The sequence below is a fragment of the Pelophylax lessonae genome, assembly GCF_965119305.1.
Source record: "Pelophylax lessonae genome assembly, chromosome: 5".
Classification (NCBI taxonomy): Eukaryota; Metazoa; Chordata; class Amphibia; order Anura; family Ranidae; genus Pelophylax; species Pelophylax lessonae.
Window position 1 is genome coordinate 165047337 of NC_138772.1, and position 17437 is coordinate 165064773.

The 17437-nt window shown below is 42.8% G+C and overlaps 1 protein-coding gene across 1 annotated transcript in view; it reads left to right on the forward strand.

The window, feature by feature from the left end:
* The window catches only part of GPD1L (glycerol-3-phosphate dehydrogenase 1 like), an 82008-nt gene extending 64918 nt beyond the window's left edge, over window positions 1-17090 (forward strand). Inside the window, exons 6-8 of the mRNA XM_082258275.1 lie at window positions 5901-6134; window positions 13289-13395; window positions 16989-17090. Of these exons, the coding sequence (XP_082114401.1) occupies window positions 5901-6134; window positions 13289-13395; window positions 16989-17085 (438 nt within the window). The 3' untranslated portion in view covers window positions 17086-17090. The remainder of the gene's footprint in view (window positions 1-5900; window positions 6135-13288; window positions 13396-16988) is intronic.
* Window positions 17091-17437: the final 347 nt, after the last annotated feature.

Sequence of the window (17437 nt, forward strand, 5' to 3'; positions counted from 1 at the left end):
TGGGGTTCAGAGAAGACCTGCTTGGGTAAATCGGGGACAGACCAGGCCGGATCTGTAGATGAACCTTCATCTGTGTGATGGGGCACCCTCACCCGTTTCTGGGGTGGGGGGAAGTTTTTGATTCTTTCCGGAGCTGGGTTCCTCTCAAGTATGCTTTGTAGGGGATTCCGCTTTGGTGAGGGTCTTCCCTCCCCCGGACAAGCTGCAAAAGTTACAGGGCACTATCCAGTTGCTGTTGGCAGTCTGTCTGTCTTTTCTGGGAATTTGCAGAGGCTCTGGGCAATACGGTTTGGCATGAGCCACTGGGCAACTCTGCTGCAAAATTTTCCTGTCCGGATTCAATCGGCTTATGTACTGTTACATGAATCATGGAGATGCCGGGTTAAGGGTCGTGAGGGGGTTAAATCGAAATCCCAATTATTTTTATTATTTTTTTGTAAACCTCCTCCCACCCGGCCAATGACATTCAGGAATGACCTTCAGAAGGAGGGAGATCGCGAAGCTGCGCGATCTCTGTGTGCCTGTGTACCCTGGACACAGCTCCAACACTGTTCGGCAGGAGGGCCCTGTGATTGTCCCTCCTGATCACGCAGGAGGGCCCTGTGATTGTCCTTCCTGATCGCATAACTGTTGTTTCCAATCACAGCCGTCATGTGATGTCAATAGAGCCAATGTCATGGCGATCGGCTATGCTTCTCACATAGTGAGGAGAGCGTATCGGTGCTGGCAGGCAGCGATCAGTGAGTATAGAACTGTTTTACTGCTCTTTACTCACTGATCATCCTGCTAGTGTCCACACGCAGTGTCCCCAACACACCAATATAGTGTCCCCAACACAAACACCGGTCACACATCCGTCCCACTACAATACTCTGTTACAGTAAACATCTGTCTGCGATCGATTTCCACATCTGTCCACGATCATTTGGCACATCTGTCTGATTATCTGGAGCACATCTGTCCATGATCATCTTTCTGTGATCATCTGGCGCACATCATCTGCCAGTGATCTGCCACGTCTGTCCCAGTGAACATCTGCCACATTCCAGTGATTAACATCTGTCACAGGGCCTTCAAAAATGTGATAGGTACTCCAGGAAATGAAATGTGTAATTTATGCGCCTAAAACGCCTGAAGGTGCTACTTGGATGTTGGGCCTCTGTATGTGGCCAGGGTGTGGAAAGTCTCATACGTGGTATCGCTATACTCAGGAGCAGTAGCAGAATATATTTTGGGGTGTAGTTGTGTAGTTTATCTATGCCATGTGTAAGAAATAATTTTGTGGAAAAAAAAAAATCTTCATTACTAAAAACTATTGTGGGCAAAAAAATGCAACTTTAAAAAACTCACTGTGCTTCTTACTAAATACCTTGGACTGTCCTCTTTAATGAAAAGGGGGCATTTTTTTTTGGGGGGGGGGGGTTGTAATTTGCACTGTCCTGACATTTTAGGGCCTAAAGAAATGAGATACAGTGCCTTGCGAAAGTATTCGGCCCCCTTGAACTTTTCGACCTTTTGCCACATTTCAGGCTTCAAACATAAAGATATAAAACTGTAATTTTTTGTGAAGAATCAACAAGTGGGACACAATCATGAAGTGGAACGAAATTTATTGGATATTTCAAACTTTTTTAACAAATAAAAAAACTGAAAAATTGGGCATGCAAAACTATTCAGCCCCCTTAAGTTAATACTTTGTAGCGCCACCTTCTGCTGCGATTACAGCTGTAAGTCGCTTGGGGTATGTCTCTATCAGTTTTGCACATCGAGAGACTGAAATTTTTGCCTATTCCTCCTTGCAAAACAGCTCAAGCTCAGTGAGGTTGGATGGAGAGCGTTTGTGAACAGCAATTTTCAGTTCTTTCCACAGATTCTCGATTGGATTCAGGTCTGGACTTTGACTTGGCCATTCTAACACCTGGATATGTTTATTTGTGAACCATTCCATTGTAGATTTTGCTTTGTTTTGGATCATTGTCTTGTTGGAAGACAAATCTCCATCCCAGTCTCAGGTCTTTTGCAGACTCCATCAGGTTTTCTTCCAGAATGGTCCTGTATTTGGCTCCATCCATCTTTCCATCAATTTTAACCATCTTCCCTGTCCCTGATGAAGAAAAGCAGGCCCAAACCATGATGCTGCCACCACCATGATTGACAGTGGGGATGGTGTGTTCAGGGTGATGAGCTGTGTTGCTTTTACGCCAAACATAACATTTTGCATTGTTGCCAAAAAGTTCACTTTTGGTTTCATCTGACCAGAGCACCTTCTTCCACATGTTTGGTGTGTCTCCCAGGTGGCTTGTGGCAAACTTTAAACAACACTTTTTATGGATATCTTTAAGAAATGGCTTTCTTCTTGCCACTCTTCCATAAAGGCCATATTTGTGCAGTATACGACCGATTGTTGTCCTATGGACAGAGTCTCTCACCTCAGCTGTAGATCTCTGCAGTTCATCCAGAGTGATCATGGGCTTCTTGGCTGCATCTCTGATCAGTCTTCTCCTTGTATGAGCTGAAAGTTTAGAGGGACGGCCAGGTCTTTGTAGATTTGCAGTGGTCTGATACTCCTTCCATTTCAATATTCTCGCTTGCACAGTGCTCCTTGGGATGTTTAAAGGTTGGGAAATCTTTTTGTATCCAAATCCGGCTTTAAACTTCTCCAACAATATCTTGGACCTGCCTGGTGTGTTCCTTGTTTCATGATGCTCTCTGCGCTTTAAACTGACCTCTGAGACTATCACAGTGCAGGTGCATTTATACGGAGACTTGATTACACACAGGTGGATTCTATTTATCATCATTAGTCATTTAGGTCAACATTGGATCATTCAGAGATCCTCACTGAACTTCTGGAGAGAGTTTGCTGCACTGAAAGTAAAGGGGCTGAATAATTTTGCATGCCCAATTTTTCAGTTAACTTGGTTAACAAAGTTTGAAATATCCAATAAATTTTGTTCCACTTCATGATTGTGTCCCACTTGTTGTTGATTCTTCACAAAAAATTACAGTTTTATATCTTTATGTTTGAAGCCTAAAATGTGGCAAAAGGTCGAAAAGTTCAAGGGGGCCGAATACTTTCGCAAGGCACTGTAGGTAGTTAGTACATCAGGTTTGATCAATTTTTCAATAATGGGTAGTCTAACTTATAGGCTCTCTAACTTTCACACAAACCTATTATACACTTATCAGGATCCTTTTTTTTTTTACCAAAGGCATGTAGCTGAATACATTCTGACTTAAATTTCTGATGAAATTTGACTTCTTTTGAAACAGAAAGTAGAATTTTTTTTTTTTTTTTCTAAATATTTCTAAACCCAGTGATGAATAAATACTACCAAAAGAAAGCTCTATTTGTGTGAACAAAATAATACATTTAATTTGGGTATAAAGTAGCATGACTGATTAATTGTCATTCAAAGTGCGAGAACACTGAAAGCTGAAAATTGGTCTGGGAAGGAAGGGGGTGAAATTGCCCAGTATTGGGGTGGTTAACGATTAATCGTGCAGCTCTACAATGATGACAATCTTTCTGAGTCATAGCACAAACTTGAGATTTAGATCTCGGCTGGAAGAAAATTTTAGCAACAGGACCTCCTTGAATTTTAATTCATTACCCTTGGTCTAAGAGTGTGTGATTTTTTTTTTTTTTTTTTTTTTTTTTTTTTCTGTAAATGTAACGACTCCTATGTTTTTAGTCTTTCATCCATCAATCAGTGAAAACACCTGAAAGATGAGTGCTTTTCTGTTCCTAATGCGATCTTTGAAGCCTCAGCTCATTACTAAATAAACACACACCAGGAATGTCCATTAAAACTGGGCAACTCTCTTGATATTTGGCTTTCAAAAGATTGCTAGGATGTTAACCTGCTGTAATGCTGTTATTAAATATTTTCATCCGCAGCGGATCCTCGGCCCATGAAAGATAATGGGGCTCCATTATAATAGCCAATGTGCCCGAGAAGCCTATGTTAGGACCTTCCATTGCATTTAAATCATTACATATCTCCAGCTCTTATTACCTATGAAAATATTAAATTGCCCATTACCTAATCTGCCACTGATGTTCTTTTTATTTGTTTGTCTTATCCCATTGTGTTGTGCTGTGCTGCAGTGGCCACTCATTACTTAAAAGGGTATTTATATCCTGACTTGTAGCTCGGTGCTAAACACCGAAATTGCTTTTTCCTCATTTGGATGCAGCTAGTGTCGGAGTGCCTCGGAAACAGCAAAGATAAGACATCCACGCTTTTTGTTTTCTTATTTTTTTTACTCCGTGTTTTTTTTATTATTATTATTACCCAGCAGCTTCATAGCATGTGAGATTGCTGAAAGGTATATTTGCTTCAGGGGGACATACACTTTACTGTTCTTCAAAAGGCACTCTGCTGTTTGACATTCATATGCCATTCTGTCAGTGAACGCACTCCTCTGATTCTTCCATCTTCACACTGACTCCGGAAACACACGCAGCCTTTGATCACTGCAAAATGTCTTAAAAACTTAATTGGCTTCAGTTTATGGAAGTAGAAGAAAAGCGAATTTAAATGTCTCTTATAATAGGGTTAGAATGATCTGGATAATGCAAGATTAATTACAATACTTAGTTTGAAAAAATCAACGCACTATGCATGTATTCAATATAGCGGAAACCCAAGCCGATCGCTGCTAAATAAGTATAGCTGTGGGGTCTGTGAAGCTGCTTCATTTGCTTTTTTAGTGTGTTTTTAATCAAGGTTGGCTGCCCAGTGTGTCCTCATAAACCGTGAGAGCTTGTTAATATGGTTTTATGATCTTAGTGATGCATCACATCACTTGACTCCACAGCATTCGTTTTGCCTCGGTAAAGCTGTATTTGTTTGGATGTTTTATAATTATTGTTGTCTGGATTTTTTTTTCCTCTGGGTGGCCTTCAATCTTTCCACTGGTGTGTTTTTTTTTTTTTTTTTTTTTTAAATACTATAGATGAGATGAAGCCGAATTAAAGGAAAAATAAAGCTGCCTACCTCAAATGAACCTGTGCTTTGGCAATAATAATAATAATAAGTTCTGGAAATCTCATAGATGGGCAACTCCTATCCTCATATTGATTTGTGGTTTCAAATTTATAAGAACTACTGCAATAGAAGAAGAAAAGCTCAAGCGATGGAATTTTCTCTACAGGTGCACTGCCCCAATTCGTAGACCTTTTGGCTGTGAATACCTTGTTTGAAACTGCCACTCTCCTTTTTACTGGGCTGCAGTAAAATATTACCTAGTCTACAGTGAATTTGAATAAGTCCAGCTGTGCACTATATATATTGTCAGCCATTTCTATTTGAGACTCAACAAAACTTGCTTTTTCTTTTTTAACAGATTTCCTTAAGGCCCCTTTCACACAGGCGGACCGTTCAGATCCGCCTGTCCGTTTTTTTGGCGGATCTGAACAGTCCCCCCATGCATTCCTATGGGGGATCGGATGTCAGCGAAGACATGTCCGCTGACATCCGATCTGTCAAACCTGGACTGATGGAAGCCCTATTTTCCATCCGTCCAGCGGATCAGATCGGATGAGAACGGACCGACGGTTCATTCCCATCCAATTTCCCCCATAGAAATGCATGGGGAACTGAGAGCTGTGTCTCCGCACACAGAACAGAGACACAGCTGTCTTCCTCCTGCTCAGCGGGGGATCGGCGGCTCGATCCCCAGCTGAGAGAAAAACGGAATCAGTGTGAAAGGAGCCTTAGGTTTTTTTTTTTTTTTTTTGCTTTTATATTTTTGGTCACAGTATGTGAGCTTCTATTCTTATTATGTGAGTTTTATATTTTTGCATAAATCCTTACAGTTGACAAATGCATTCCACAATAATAAGATATGGCATATACGTTCTCAGTCTTTACCATGTTTGTGTTTTCCTACAGAATATTGTGGCAGTCGGTGCTGGATTTTGCGATGGCCTGCAGTGTGGAGACAACACCAAAGCTGCAGTGATCCGGTTGGGGCTAATGGAAATGATTGCATTTGCCAAAATCTTCTGTAATGGCCACGTGTCAACTGCCACATTCCTTGAGAGCTGCGGTGTGGCTGATCTCATCACTACTTGTTATGGAGGACGCAACCGAAAAGTTGCTGAGGCATTTGTGAAAACTGGCAAGGTATTTCTATGAACTAACTACACTCTGTCTTGACTATATGAATTTAAAGTTGTGGACAACTTACACTACAAGTGCTCTCTGACCCTAATTATAAATTCAACACTCTGACCTATTCCGTACCTCATGATTGGCCAGTGAAGCCACTAGTGAATCATTGGCCAACTATGAGTCGAAGCAAAGGGGCAGCACAAAGTGTCAACCTCCTAGCTGCAGCTGGTATCTGAATAATACTGTTGCAGTTGTTGCTGTTTCCAGGGAGCTCCAGCAACTTACAAAGTGTAGGAATAGGTAAGTGTAGTTGCCTGCTGACCATTTCTACTAAGCATAGAGTGCTCAAGGGCTTACTTTTAAGCAGTCATTTCAAACTTGTACGAGACAGTGGGAGAGATAAGGAGGACTTAATCTTCAAGGAATTGTCTTCGGGGCCACACGTGCTTCCAGAAAAAAAGATTGACATTTTGGAACTTAAAAATATAGTAAAATGTCAATTTACAATATTTAATCTCAGTAAAAAGATGCCACAAACCCTATCCTAAAGTATTTAGCTTCAAAATGTTTTAACTGGAAAAATCTGGTGGGCTTGGATGAGGAGGTCTCCTTTTTGGTACCAAAACAGTCCTGAGGCATATACGCCACTAGACCTGTGCCAAATGTATGCTGTGGTAGCTGGCACCAAGCTGTCAGTAGAAGATCCTTTAATTCATTGTTGGTCAACTTCATTGATATGGGGGGGCCTTAAGTCCATCACCAAAGGGCCACACATAAAATTCATTGAATACTCCAATGCCAGAAACAGCAGACACATAACAAGATAAAGTCTATGGGCATGATACAAGAGATGGTAAGAGACTCTGGAGACATTAAAATAGATGGTCAGAGACTAGATACAGGAGATGGTCAGGGACTGCAGACAGGGTGCAGTAGTTGCTGGAGATTGGGGACATGGCAGTCATAGACTGATCACTGCTATAACGGGACCATAGGGAAACAGAGATTAGGGTTTACAGAGGGCAGCAAAAAGTGCCACAGGGCCACATGCGGTCCCTAAGCCGTAGGTTGGACACAAGGCCTTTAAGATGTGAGGTGGGGCCTCCATGGATTGAACTTGGTTTTCCCAACGCATTTCACACGAATACTTGATTGGATTGAGATGCAGAGAAATCAGAGACCCAGTCAATGTCTCAAACTCATGTTTCTTAAATCCTTTTTGAACCATTTTTGCATTGTGAGAGTGTATTATCCTGCTGAAAGAGACCACTGCCATCATGGAATACCATTTAAATAAAGGTGGGTACTTAGGCTTGGTCTCCACTGACGTGTTGTCCCCTTTGTTATTTTTTATCTCTTTCCATGGCCCCATTGAAATTATTAGTTTGGAATGTCCGTTGCACTAGGGACAAAATTAAACGCACGGCTCTTTTTACTTTTTTGAAAGCTCAGTCTGCGGATATCATTGTTTTTAACAGAAACCCATGCCACTGGTTCCCTGGTCCGCGCTTTACGGAAACCTTGGATGGGGTGGACATACCATGCCACGTACAGTTCCTACTCCCGAGGTGTCTGTGTTGGTCGCTAAATCTCTTCCCTTTGCCATTTGTTCGGTGGAGACCGATCCTCAGTGTCGTTATGTTTTTCTCTGTGCCACGCTGGCAGGATCTCCTATCTTGCTACTGGCTTACTATGTGCCCCCCCCCCCCCCCCCCCCCGTTCACTGGGGCTGCACTTGGGGCTGGTTTTGACTATATGGCCCGCCACCCCTCTGTGCCAGTTATATGGTTGGGTGATTTTAACATGAATGTTGACCCTGAGCTAGATAGGGTGGGTTCTGTTCCCTCCACCCGACCTTCAGGCGGTCTGACCCGCTTTGGTCTTGTTATGACACAATTTTCACTGGTTGACACTTGGCGCCACCTGTATCCCACTAAGAAGGCCTACTCCTGTTTTTCTGCGGCTCATGCTACTATGTCCCGTATTGATTATATTTTTATTTCTCCACAGCTTGCTCCTCAACTGCGGGCGTCGGGTTTTTGCCCGCACATTCTATCTGACCACGCCCCTTACTGGGTGGTCCTGGATGTTTTGTCCAGACCCCTGCGCCGTAACTGGCGGCTCAACCCGTTTTGGCTTGATGTAGTCCCAGACACCGAATCTTTAGGAACAGAGTGGGATTCGTTTTTGACGATTAATGATGGCACCTCGGATCTCCTGACAGTGTGGGATGCATTTAAGTCCCATGCGAGGCTACATCTCTCACATACTATTTCTAAATTTAAGCGACACTCTAGAGCCTCTTATGCCCAGGTGCTGGAGGAGTTGGCCTCTATGGAGGATCAATATGCTCTTGCACTGACTCCTGTTGCGCTTGCTAGCCTCAAACTGCGGACGCGGGTGGCTGAGCAGCTTAGTTACGAAAGAGCTAGACATAAATTATTTTTTGCTAAACAACGTATATTTGAACAGGGGGAACGCCCTGGGTAGGCTTTTGGCGTACCTGGCGCACCTTGAGGCCCGTCCCCCAGTGGTTATCTCCCTGGCTGCCCGGACGGCTCCCTGGTTACTGATGCTGCCAGGGTTGCTAGTATGTTTGCGAAGTTTTTTTCATGACCCCTATTCCTCTAGAGTGGCCTATGAGGCTCCTGAACTGGACGAGCTGCTGGCTGACCTGTCCCTCCCTCAGTTGTCGGCGGCCCAGGTGGCGGCCCTTGAGGCTCCCCTCTCCGCCGAGGAGGTACAGGTGGCTATCTCTAGTTTTGCTCGTTGTAAGGCTCCAGGCGTGGATGGGCTCCCCGTGGAATTTTATGCACACTTCTCGTCAACCCTTGTCCCCAGACTTGTGACCCTCTATCAATCTATTTTTGAGGAGGCTGCTCTGCCTGACTCTATGCGTGAGGCCCTTATCGTGTTGCTTCCGAAGCCCGGGAAGGTTCTTCTTCAACCTGAATCGTATAGACCCATATCCCTCTTGCAGACCGACGTGAAAATTCTCGCTAAAGTTTTGGCCGTCCGTTTGAACAAAGTTATTCTTACACTGATTCACTCTGACCAGACGGGTTTTATGCCCACGAAAAACACTGCATATAATACTAGACGCCTCTTTATGAATTTACAGGCCTCGCATGATCAGACAGGATCTCGGGTGGTGGTCTCGCTTGATGCGGCTAAGGCCTTTCATTCTGTCGAATGGAATTACTTATGGCACTGTTTGCGTATCTTTGGCTTTGGCCCGCGCTTCATCAAGTGGTTGACCATCCTCTACGATGTCCCCCGAGCGCGAGTGCTGGTGAATGGTTGGACTTCGGATGTGTTTCCTCTCTCTAGAGGCACGCGTCAGGGGTGCCCCATCTCTCCCTTACTGTACGCTCTGGTAGTGGAGCCACTGGCGGAGACACTTCGATCCCATCCGGGTATCGAGGGACTTCGTGCTGGCCCACTGGTGGAAAAGGTTAGCCTGTATGCTGACGATATGCTCCTGTACCTTTCTGGTGCGGGTCCTTCCCTGGCTTTGGCTCTGCGGGTCATCGAGCACTTCGGCAGGTTCTCTGGCCTACGTATTAACTGGGACAAATCTCAGATTCTCCCTAAGGATGTTTTTCCACCTACCCTTGACCAGGCCTCCCTACCTCTTAGGCGTGTCAGTACAGTTAAATACCTGGGTGTGCATATCTCTCGTGAACTCGCAGATTACGTTCCACTCAATGTTGAGCCTGTTATAACTTTATTTAAGGCTAAACTTCAGACGTGGGCTAGGCTTCCTTTGGGGGTGATGGGGCGGATAGGTCTCCTCAAGATGATTCTGCTACCTAAAATACTATATGTCCTGTGGCACTGCCCGGTCTATATACCACTTCGCTACTTTAAGATCCTAGAGTCTCTCTGGAACTCGTTTATATGGGGCTCGACGAGGCGTAAGTTGTCCTTGCGCGCACTTCGGCTCCCGACCTCCCTGGGTGGTCTCGCGGTCCCCGACCTCCCTTTATATTGGCTGCTCATCTATCCCATTTCTATCATCTAGGTAAGCAGGACAATCTGAGGTGCCGTCTTCTGGTCTGTGCGGATTCTGGTTTCACTGTTCCCCACCCGTTTTGTGATCTCTTACGGGGAGTGAGGGGATCTTCTAGGTCTTCACCACGTGGGGGTCTCCTATACAATTATAGACGTGTCTGGGACTTGGCGGTGCAGAGACTGGGATGCGAGGCCTTGCACGCTGATACGCCACTGTGGTTTAATAAAACATTGCCTGAACTTTTGCAAATCCCTGACCCCGGGGTTTGGATCTCTAAGGGTGTGTTCCTGCTCTCCCATGTGTTACATCGGGGGGCGGTGAAGACGTACAGCCTACTTAAGTGGGAGTTTGCCCTCCCATCCCATATGTACTTTCGCTACCTACAGCTCAGTCACGCACTGCGGGCCCAGTTTTCGGTGGACTGTCAGGTAGTGGAACCCCTGGACTTGACTAGGGTCCTTATGGGTGCGGACCATTGTAAACTGATTGCCCTACTCTATGAAATGTTGGTTACGCCCGCGGCTACCAAGGCTGCGTACTCTCTGAAGCCCAAGTGGGAGCCTTTGTTGGGGGAGGTCTTGGACGAGGACTGGGAGGATGTACTGCAGGGTGCCAAATGTGTTTCCCCTAAAATGTCAGATCGTTTTACTCATGTTTGTATCCTTCATCGGGCCTATCTTACCCCTGAACGTATGGCCAAGTTCCGACCCACCCAAACGTCCCATTGCCCTAAATGCCTGCTGTCGACTGGCACATTTGACCTTCTGTTATGGCACTGTCCGCGTGTGCGTGGGTTCTGGGCCCAGATGGTCCAGTTCCTCCATGACCAGATGGGCGCTCCTGTGACACTTGACCCCAGAGTATGCCTATTGGGACTCTTTCCAGATGTTGAGATAAACAAACCTATGGTTCAGTTTCTACATGAGACTCTGTTCCTGGCCTGTAAAATGCTGGCCAGGAGTTGGATTCAACAGGCGGTGCCTACCTTGGCAGCTTGGATCAACAAAGTTAATACTACTCTCCCCTATAAGAAGATCATTTATATCAACAGGGGATGCCCAGGCAAATACCATAAAGTGTGGGATCGGTGGCTTAATTCTCACACCACTTGTACGTCATGATTACTAATGTTCTGATCAGATGCTTGATGCTTGTGTGTGTAATCTCATTGATTTTATTGCTTCATTTTCCTTTGTATTGTCTTCGGTGGAATTGAGTGTCATGTTCCATGGAATTGTTTATTTTATTTTGGTCTTTCGCAGCCGTTTCTTGTTGTATATGTTTTGTTATGTTTCAGTACACAATAAGTTGTTTTGGTTGAAAAAAATAAAAGGTGGGTACTTGATCACCAACAATGTAGGTAGGTGGTACATGTGAAAGTACTTACTATCCACATGAATGGCAGGACCCAAGGCTTCCCAGCAGAACATTACTCAAAGCATCACACTACCTCTGCCAGCTTGCCTTTATCCCATAATGCATCCTGGTACCATCCCTTCCCCAGGTAAGCAACGCATACGCATCTGACCATTCACATAATGTAAAAGAAAATCTGATTTATAAGACCATGCTACCTTCTTGCATTGCTTCATGGACCAGTTCTAATGCTTGCTTGCCTATTGTAGGCGCTTTTGGCTGTAGACCTTGATTAGCATGGGCACCCTGACTGGTCTGGGGCTACGCAGCTATACATAACAAACTGCATTTCTTTTCTGCTTTTAACGCATCAACTTCATAGACAACATGTTTACTTGTGCCTAATATAGCTCACTGATTTTCAGATGCCATTGTACTGAAACAATGTTTTTTTTTTTTTAATTAACCTGTCAGTGGTTCAATAGCTATGGTTAATTGGTGATTTTTTTTTTTTTCCTTTTATATATTTTTTTAGTTTTGAAAGGAGTGGTGAGGAATTAAAACCCCTGTCAGTTTTTATTGCTGTCTGTGCCCCCCACTAGAAAGATTCACCCCCTTTATCCTATTTACTTCTCTCCTTAAAAGTGAAAGTAAAAGAAAATTCCCAATTTTTTGTTGTCCCCAGAAAAGTATTGGAAGAGAAATCTTCTAATGGGGGCAATAGTTCTGGGGAAAATTTTCCTTCATTTTGCAGGAATTTTTCTCTCACTTCCTGATTTGGCTATGAGACAAAAGTGAAGGGAAATCTCTACAATGGGACACAGATGGCAAAAAGTTTTGCTCATAGTTCTACTTTAATTTGCAGGTGTTTCCGCTCACTTCCTGTTTGGCTATGGGACGGGGGGAGGGACACAATCTGACCATGGTCATAACCTTCCCTTGCTGTATACAAAATGAAAAAATGTATTTCCTATAGTTCTACCTTTTTAATATACTCCTGTAGTTTAAACCAAATATATAAAAAAATATATAGTATTTTTAAAATTCTAAACCACTGAGGGCTTCAGAGGAGAAGCACAAGCGCCACATGTGGCCCAGATAAGGGTGAGGTTTTTTTTTTTGCGCCAGTAGAGAACTTTACTCTTTGTTCTTATGACCACTGTCACTGAGTCTGAAGGCCAGGGCAGATCCAACATTTTTAGTTGTCACCAGAACATTGGAATAGAGAGGAAATCTTTCAATGAGGACAATGACTGCAGGGGTTTTAACCATTTTCTTTATCCAAAATTTTTAAGTCAGATCCACATTATTATGAAATACACATTGTACACAATATTGTAAGATATTGTTCCCTTCTTTCACCAAAAGTCGAATCTTGTGCATCTGCTGATGTTTGTAAAGCCTTTAAAATGTTGACATTGGTTTGTCAGACTCCCCCTGCATTCTTTGATTGTGCACAGCAAGCTACGAGTTTACTAACAGTTTGCATATGTCTGCATGTGTTCTTGTTACTGGGAAGATTCATTTTTACTGTACGCTGTCACTGCATTATCTTCCTGTGATGACACATTTCTGTTTTGGCTGTGGGGGATCAGAGCTTTCCAGCTGAGAAATTGGTAGAGAAAGAGACCGCTTTTTGGTAATGTTACCACAACTTGTGTACCAATAAATATCTTCAATTTTTGTTCTGTTCCTAAAACTGTCATCTTTTATATTGTTTTTGTAAAAATGTTGTAATTCAGAGAAATGTTCTTGTGCTCACCTCAAATGTAATAAGCGTGTTTCTTTGTTGCAGACTATTGAACAGCTTGAGCAGGAGATGCTTAATGGACAGAAACTTCAGGGTCCTCAGACCTCAGCGGAAGTCTACCGCATCCTGCAGCAGAAAGGCATGGTAGATAAGTGAGTGTGTTTTTCACTATTTATTAGTGGAATTTTCAGCATATAGAGATGGCACGGCATACAAAGGACTGCGTGATTGTTTCTTTTGTGCTTACTGATCAAAGGATGCATTTTTGAAACCGGTGTTTTGAACAGCATATACAAATGGCGAGCAGACATTGTTGCAGATAAAATATTGCTTTCATTCTCATAAAAGTGTTTCGTAAGCAATGATGACTTTGACTTGCCAAAGGGCTTGTTTACATGGCTGTTTAGACCTTCCTCCTTCATAAAAAAAAAACCTCTTAAAAGTACTGAAGAAAGACGGGTGCAGTATAGAATAGCTGAGAACTGTCATATCTGCAAAAATTTAACCTCTGTGCCCACTAATGTAAAAATGTAAAAAAAAAAAAAAAGTTTTTATAAAGAAACTTTGTAAGGGCCGATGAGGCCCTTGCGTGTTTAGCCTAAACCTGGCCTCAACATGCATCTTCTATCTAATCAGACCAAGCCTTGATCACAAATTGCAGCATGGTCTGGAACATTACTAAAGAATAACTACCAGCGGAAAGTTAAATGGTTCTCCCAGCTACAGATATTCGAAAGCCACGATGGGTAAATCTAGGAAACATTCGCAGTCATGTCTTGAATTTATCAAAGCTCATTTGCAGCTACAATGGGCAGAATAAAGAAACAATCCTGCAGGACATTCCTGGAATGTATGGAATATTGAGGCTTTAGTATAGAAACTCTTCCAAACCTTAGCTGAGATAGCTCAAGACTCATGTTATGTTAAAGCCCCGTACACACGTACCGATCGTCGGCCGAACGATCGGCCGTCTTTTGTCCAGGGCTGTCCTGTCCGCTGAAAAGTGCAAAAGACTGCACACAAATTTTGTCGGCCAACAACAGCCGACTGCAGAAGTGATGTCATGTGATGGTTAACTTTCCTTGTCTTTTTTCTTCTCTGAGCATGCCCAGTCTTGCAAATCTGCTGATTGTCGGCCGAAATCTGTACTGACTGACGCACAATTGGCCGTTCTGTTTTCGGCCTACAAAAATTTTAATGCCTGCACGACAGATTCTGTTCGGCCGAAAATGCGCTGTCGGAAGAATCATACTAACAAGCCTACAATCGGCCGATTGGTCGGCGGCCGAATATTTGCGGCCGACAATCGGTACGTGTGTACGGGGCTTTAGTCATCACATGGTATTCAATATTCCCAATATGTTTTGCAATTTCAATGTTTATTCTTGTACAGTGCCTAGCTGCTTATTCCAAGATGCCTGTACAGAGGAGATTTTCTCAGCATTAAAGTTACTGGGGATTTTTTTTTTTTTAAGCTTCCCGTGAATTGTACACTTAAAATGAAAACCTTTCATGACCATAAAAAGATTTTAAAAAAATGTATGCACTGCAGGTCAGTGGAAACTGCCTTTCAACTCAGTCCAAAATCATCATATGCCAGTAGACTGCCTAACTACAAAGTTACAGTATAAATGTAGTCTGCCTAACCAATATAAAATACACATCGTAGAAATGAAGTTCACATGCTAAAAGTGCTTCTAATACAAAAGAATTTTAAATGATCCATGTCTTTACTTAACCCCACATAAAATCCATAGAAATCAATTATGAAGTACATAACCGTTGTTGCATTGTACTTCCAAAACTGGGAGGACCATAAGGAACAGGTAGGCATGCAAGTTGATAAAGGCCCATCAGTTTTCGAGAGAGCATATGTAACTTAGACCTGCCATACACGGTTCAAATCTCGGCCGATTGAGCAGGAACTGGCCAAGATTCTAACCAATAATGGGCAAGCTGAATGTACCTAGTTGATCTATTGATCAACTTGGGTACAACCAGCCTGCCTGATTTGCTCCCTATTATCGCAAGCGGCTGCTATAGGCGCTAGCAATAATCACTGTCTTCTCCCGGCGGGCGGGGGCAGCTGGGTAGGAGGGATTCCCATGTCAGCACTGTCTGTCTTGATGGGGTAATTTGTGCAAATTTCTCATTAGTAACAGTATATGGTTATCTTGTTTCCTTGCAGTATGGAAACCCTCATTATATAGCACAGAAGTCTAGTTCATGGAGTATTCTTGTATAAAACCGCTGCATTTTTGTGTGATTTTGTTTTTTTTTTCCACCTAGTATTAAGACACTGTCTGGACAACCCTGATCAAAATGGTGATGACCAGGGATGTGCCCTCCTTCTTTCTTTTTTTAGAAATGTAAAATCTTGGGACAAGGTTCAGGGCTTTACTTTTATTAAACACAGGAAAGTATTCAGGAACGTAGGGTTATGCTGCCTTATTCATGGGATTGGACATGGGCAAAGCAAAGCCCTGCATAACTATTTTCACCTTTAGCGCAAGAAAAGCTCAAGACGAATGCATCCCTTATAAATTCTATGTATGTCTTCACACTGGTCCATTGTGCTTCAGTTGAGGTGTTAAAATTTTTGCTTGCTGCATTTTTGGTCAGTTAAAAAAAAAAAAACTCACCTCCCTGTTGAATTGCATTGCAAATGCATCAATAACGCACCGGTATGGCATTTTTGATGCAATTTTTAAGTCCCATGACCTTGTAAGAAAAAAAAAAAAAAAAAAACGGAAGCACTGTAAAAGTGTGTCAAAATCACGTGCGTCTTTTTGGGCCATTATCGGCACCTTTTTCTTTATCGCCAAAATACCGAAAACACAATTTTCGGTGGATCTCTACTTTTCTAGTCTCCCTCTCATCTACAGGATGTTTAGGAAAACTGACCTTTTTTTTTTTCTCATTCTTGAGGGTCCCCACAAGGGGCAACCTGCTTCTTGTTCCACCATTTTCCAGTGCATTCGACAAATTATTTTTCAAGCCTTTGCGTCTGGGGGCAAGGTCCCTCATTTCCCATATAAAGAACCTGTTATATCAGTTAGGGCTTCTTGGTCTATCCAGCATCAAACCTCTCTTTCTCAGATATGCAAGTGTGCTGTCTGGTCCTCTTTGCCAAGGTTTACGTTTTACCAGGTAGATGCTTAGACCTAATCTTATGCTAGCTTCGCTCCCAAGTTTTTTTTTTTTTTTTTTTCCATGTTTGTGTTGCCCACCTCTTGTTTATATTGCTTGGGGACCTCTCCTGTTCCTGAATACCTTCCTGTGTCCTTTATTGTATGACAATAAAATAGGATGGGTCTTGCCTGTAAAAATACTTTTCTTGTAGTAGATTACAGGACACAGGTCACGCCCCTATGTTTATAATCCAGTCCACAAAATTGCTTACAAAACAGAGGCTTACTGTGATTGGATGGGAGTTATGCAGGGCTCACCTAACAGTTGTGCTCTGCCAACGTCCAATCTCCAGAAGGTGGCAACATAACCCTATATTCCTTAATACTTTTGTTTTCTGTAATGTGCTTCAAGAAAAGGGTGTCGGTAAGACAAAAATCCTATTTTTTTTTTTTTTTTTTTTTTTAGCATTTGCTGACAGATATTTCACAAATCCTAATGTAGGGTTACAGTACTATAAATCAATAGAAAGGTGTGAGACTTCAGTAAGGATTTTAATGAGAAAAAAAATGGTTCCTGTTTACAGTATTTCTTACACGTTTGTTTCTTCCCACAGATTTCCACTTTTCACTGCGGTTTATCGAATTTGCTATGAGAAAACACCTGTGGAAGAAGTCATTTCTTGTTTACAGAGTCACCCAGAGCATATGTAACTTGGGGGACAAATATCGCCAACATGACAAATCTTCTTCTTTTTTTATTTTTCTTCTTGTTTTATACTGCAGAATCCTGGAGAAAATGCTCCACTAACGCACAAAGGCATGAATGTGTAAAGTATGTTGTTATCATTTGCATTGGGTCTGGTTGCAGACTAGTACTGTTACAGACACAACACTATTTAAATGCCCCCTTTTTATATTGATTAGTCATGGAATCTGTAAGAAAGGAATGTTGTAGGCAAATGTTTAGGCATGGTATAAATCTCTGATTGTGAGTCCAGCAAATGCTGTATTATTCCTATAGGCAGCTGACACCTGTATTAAGGAAAGGCCTGTGCTGACAACC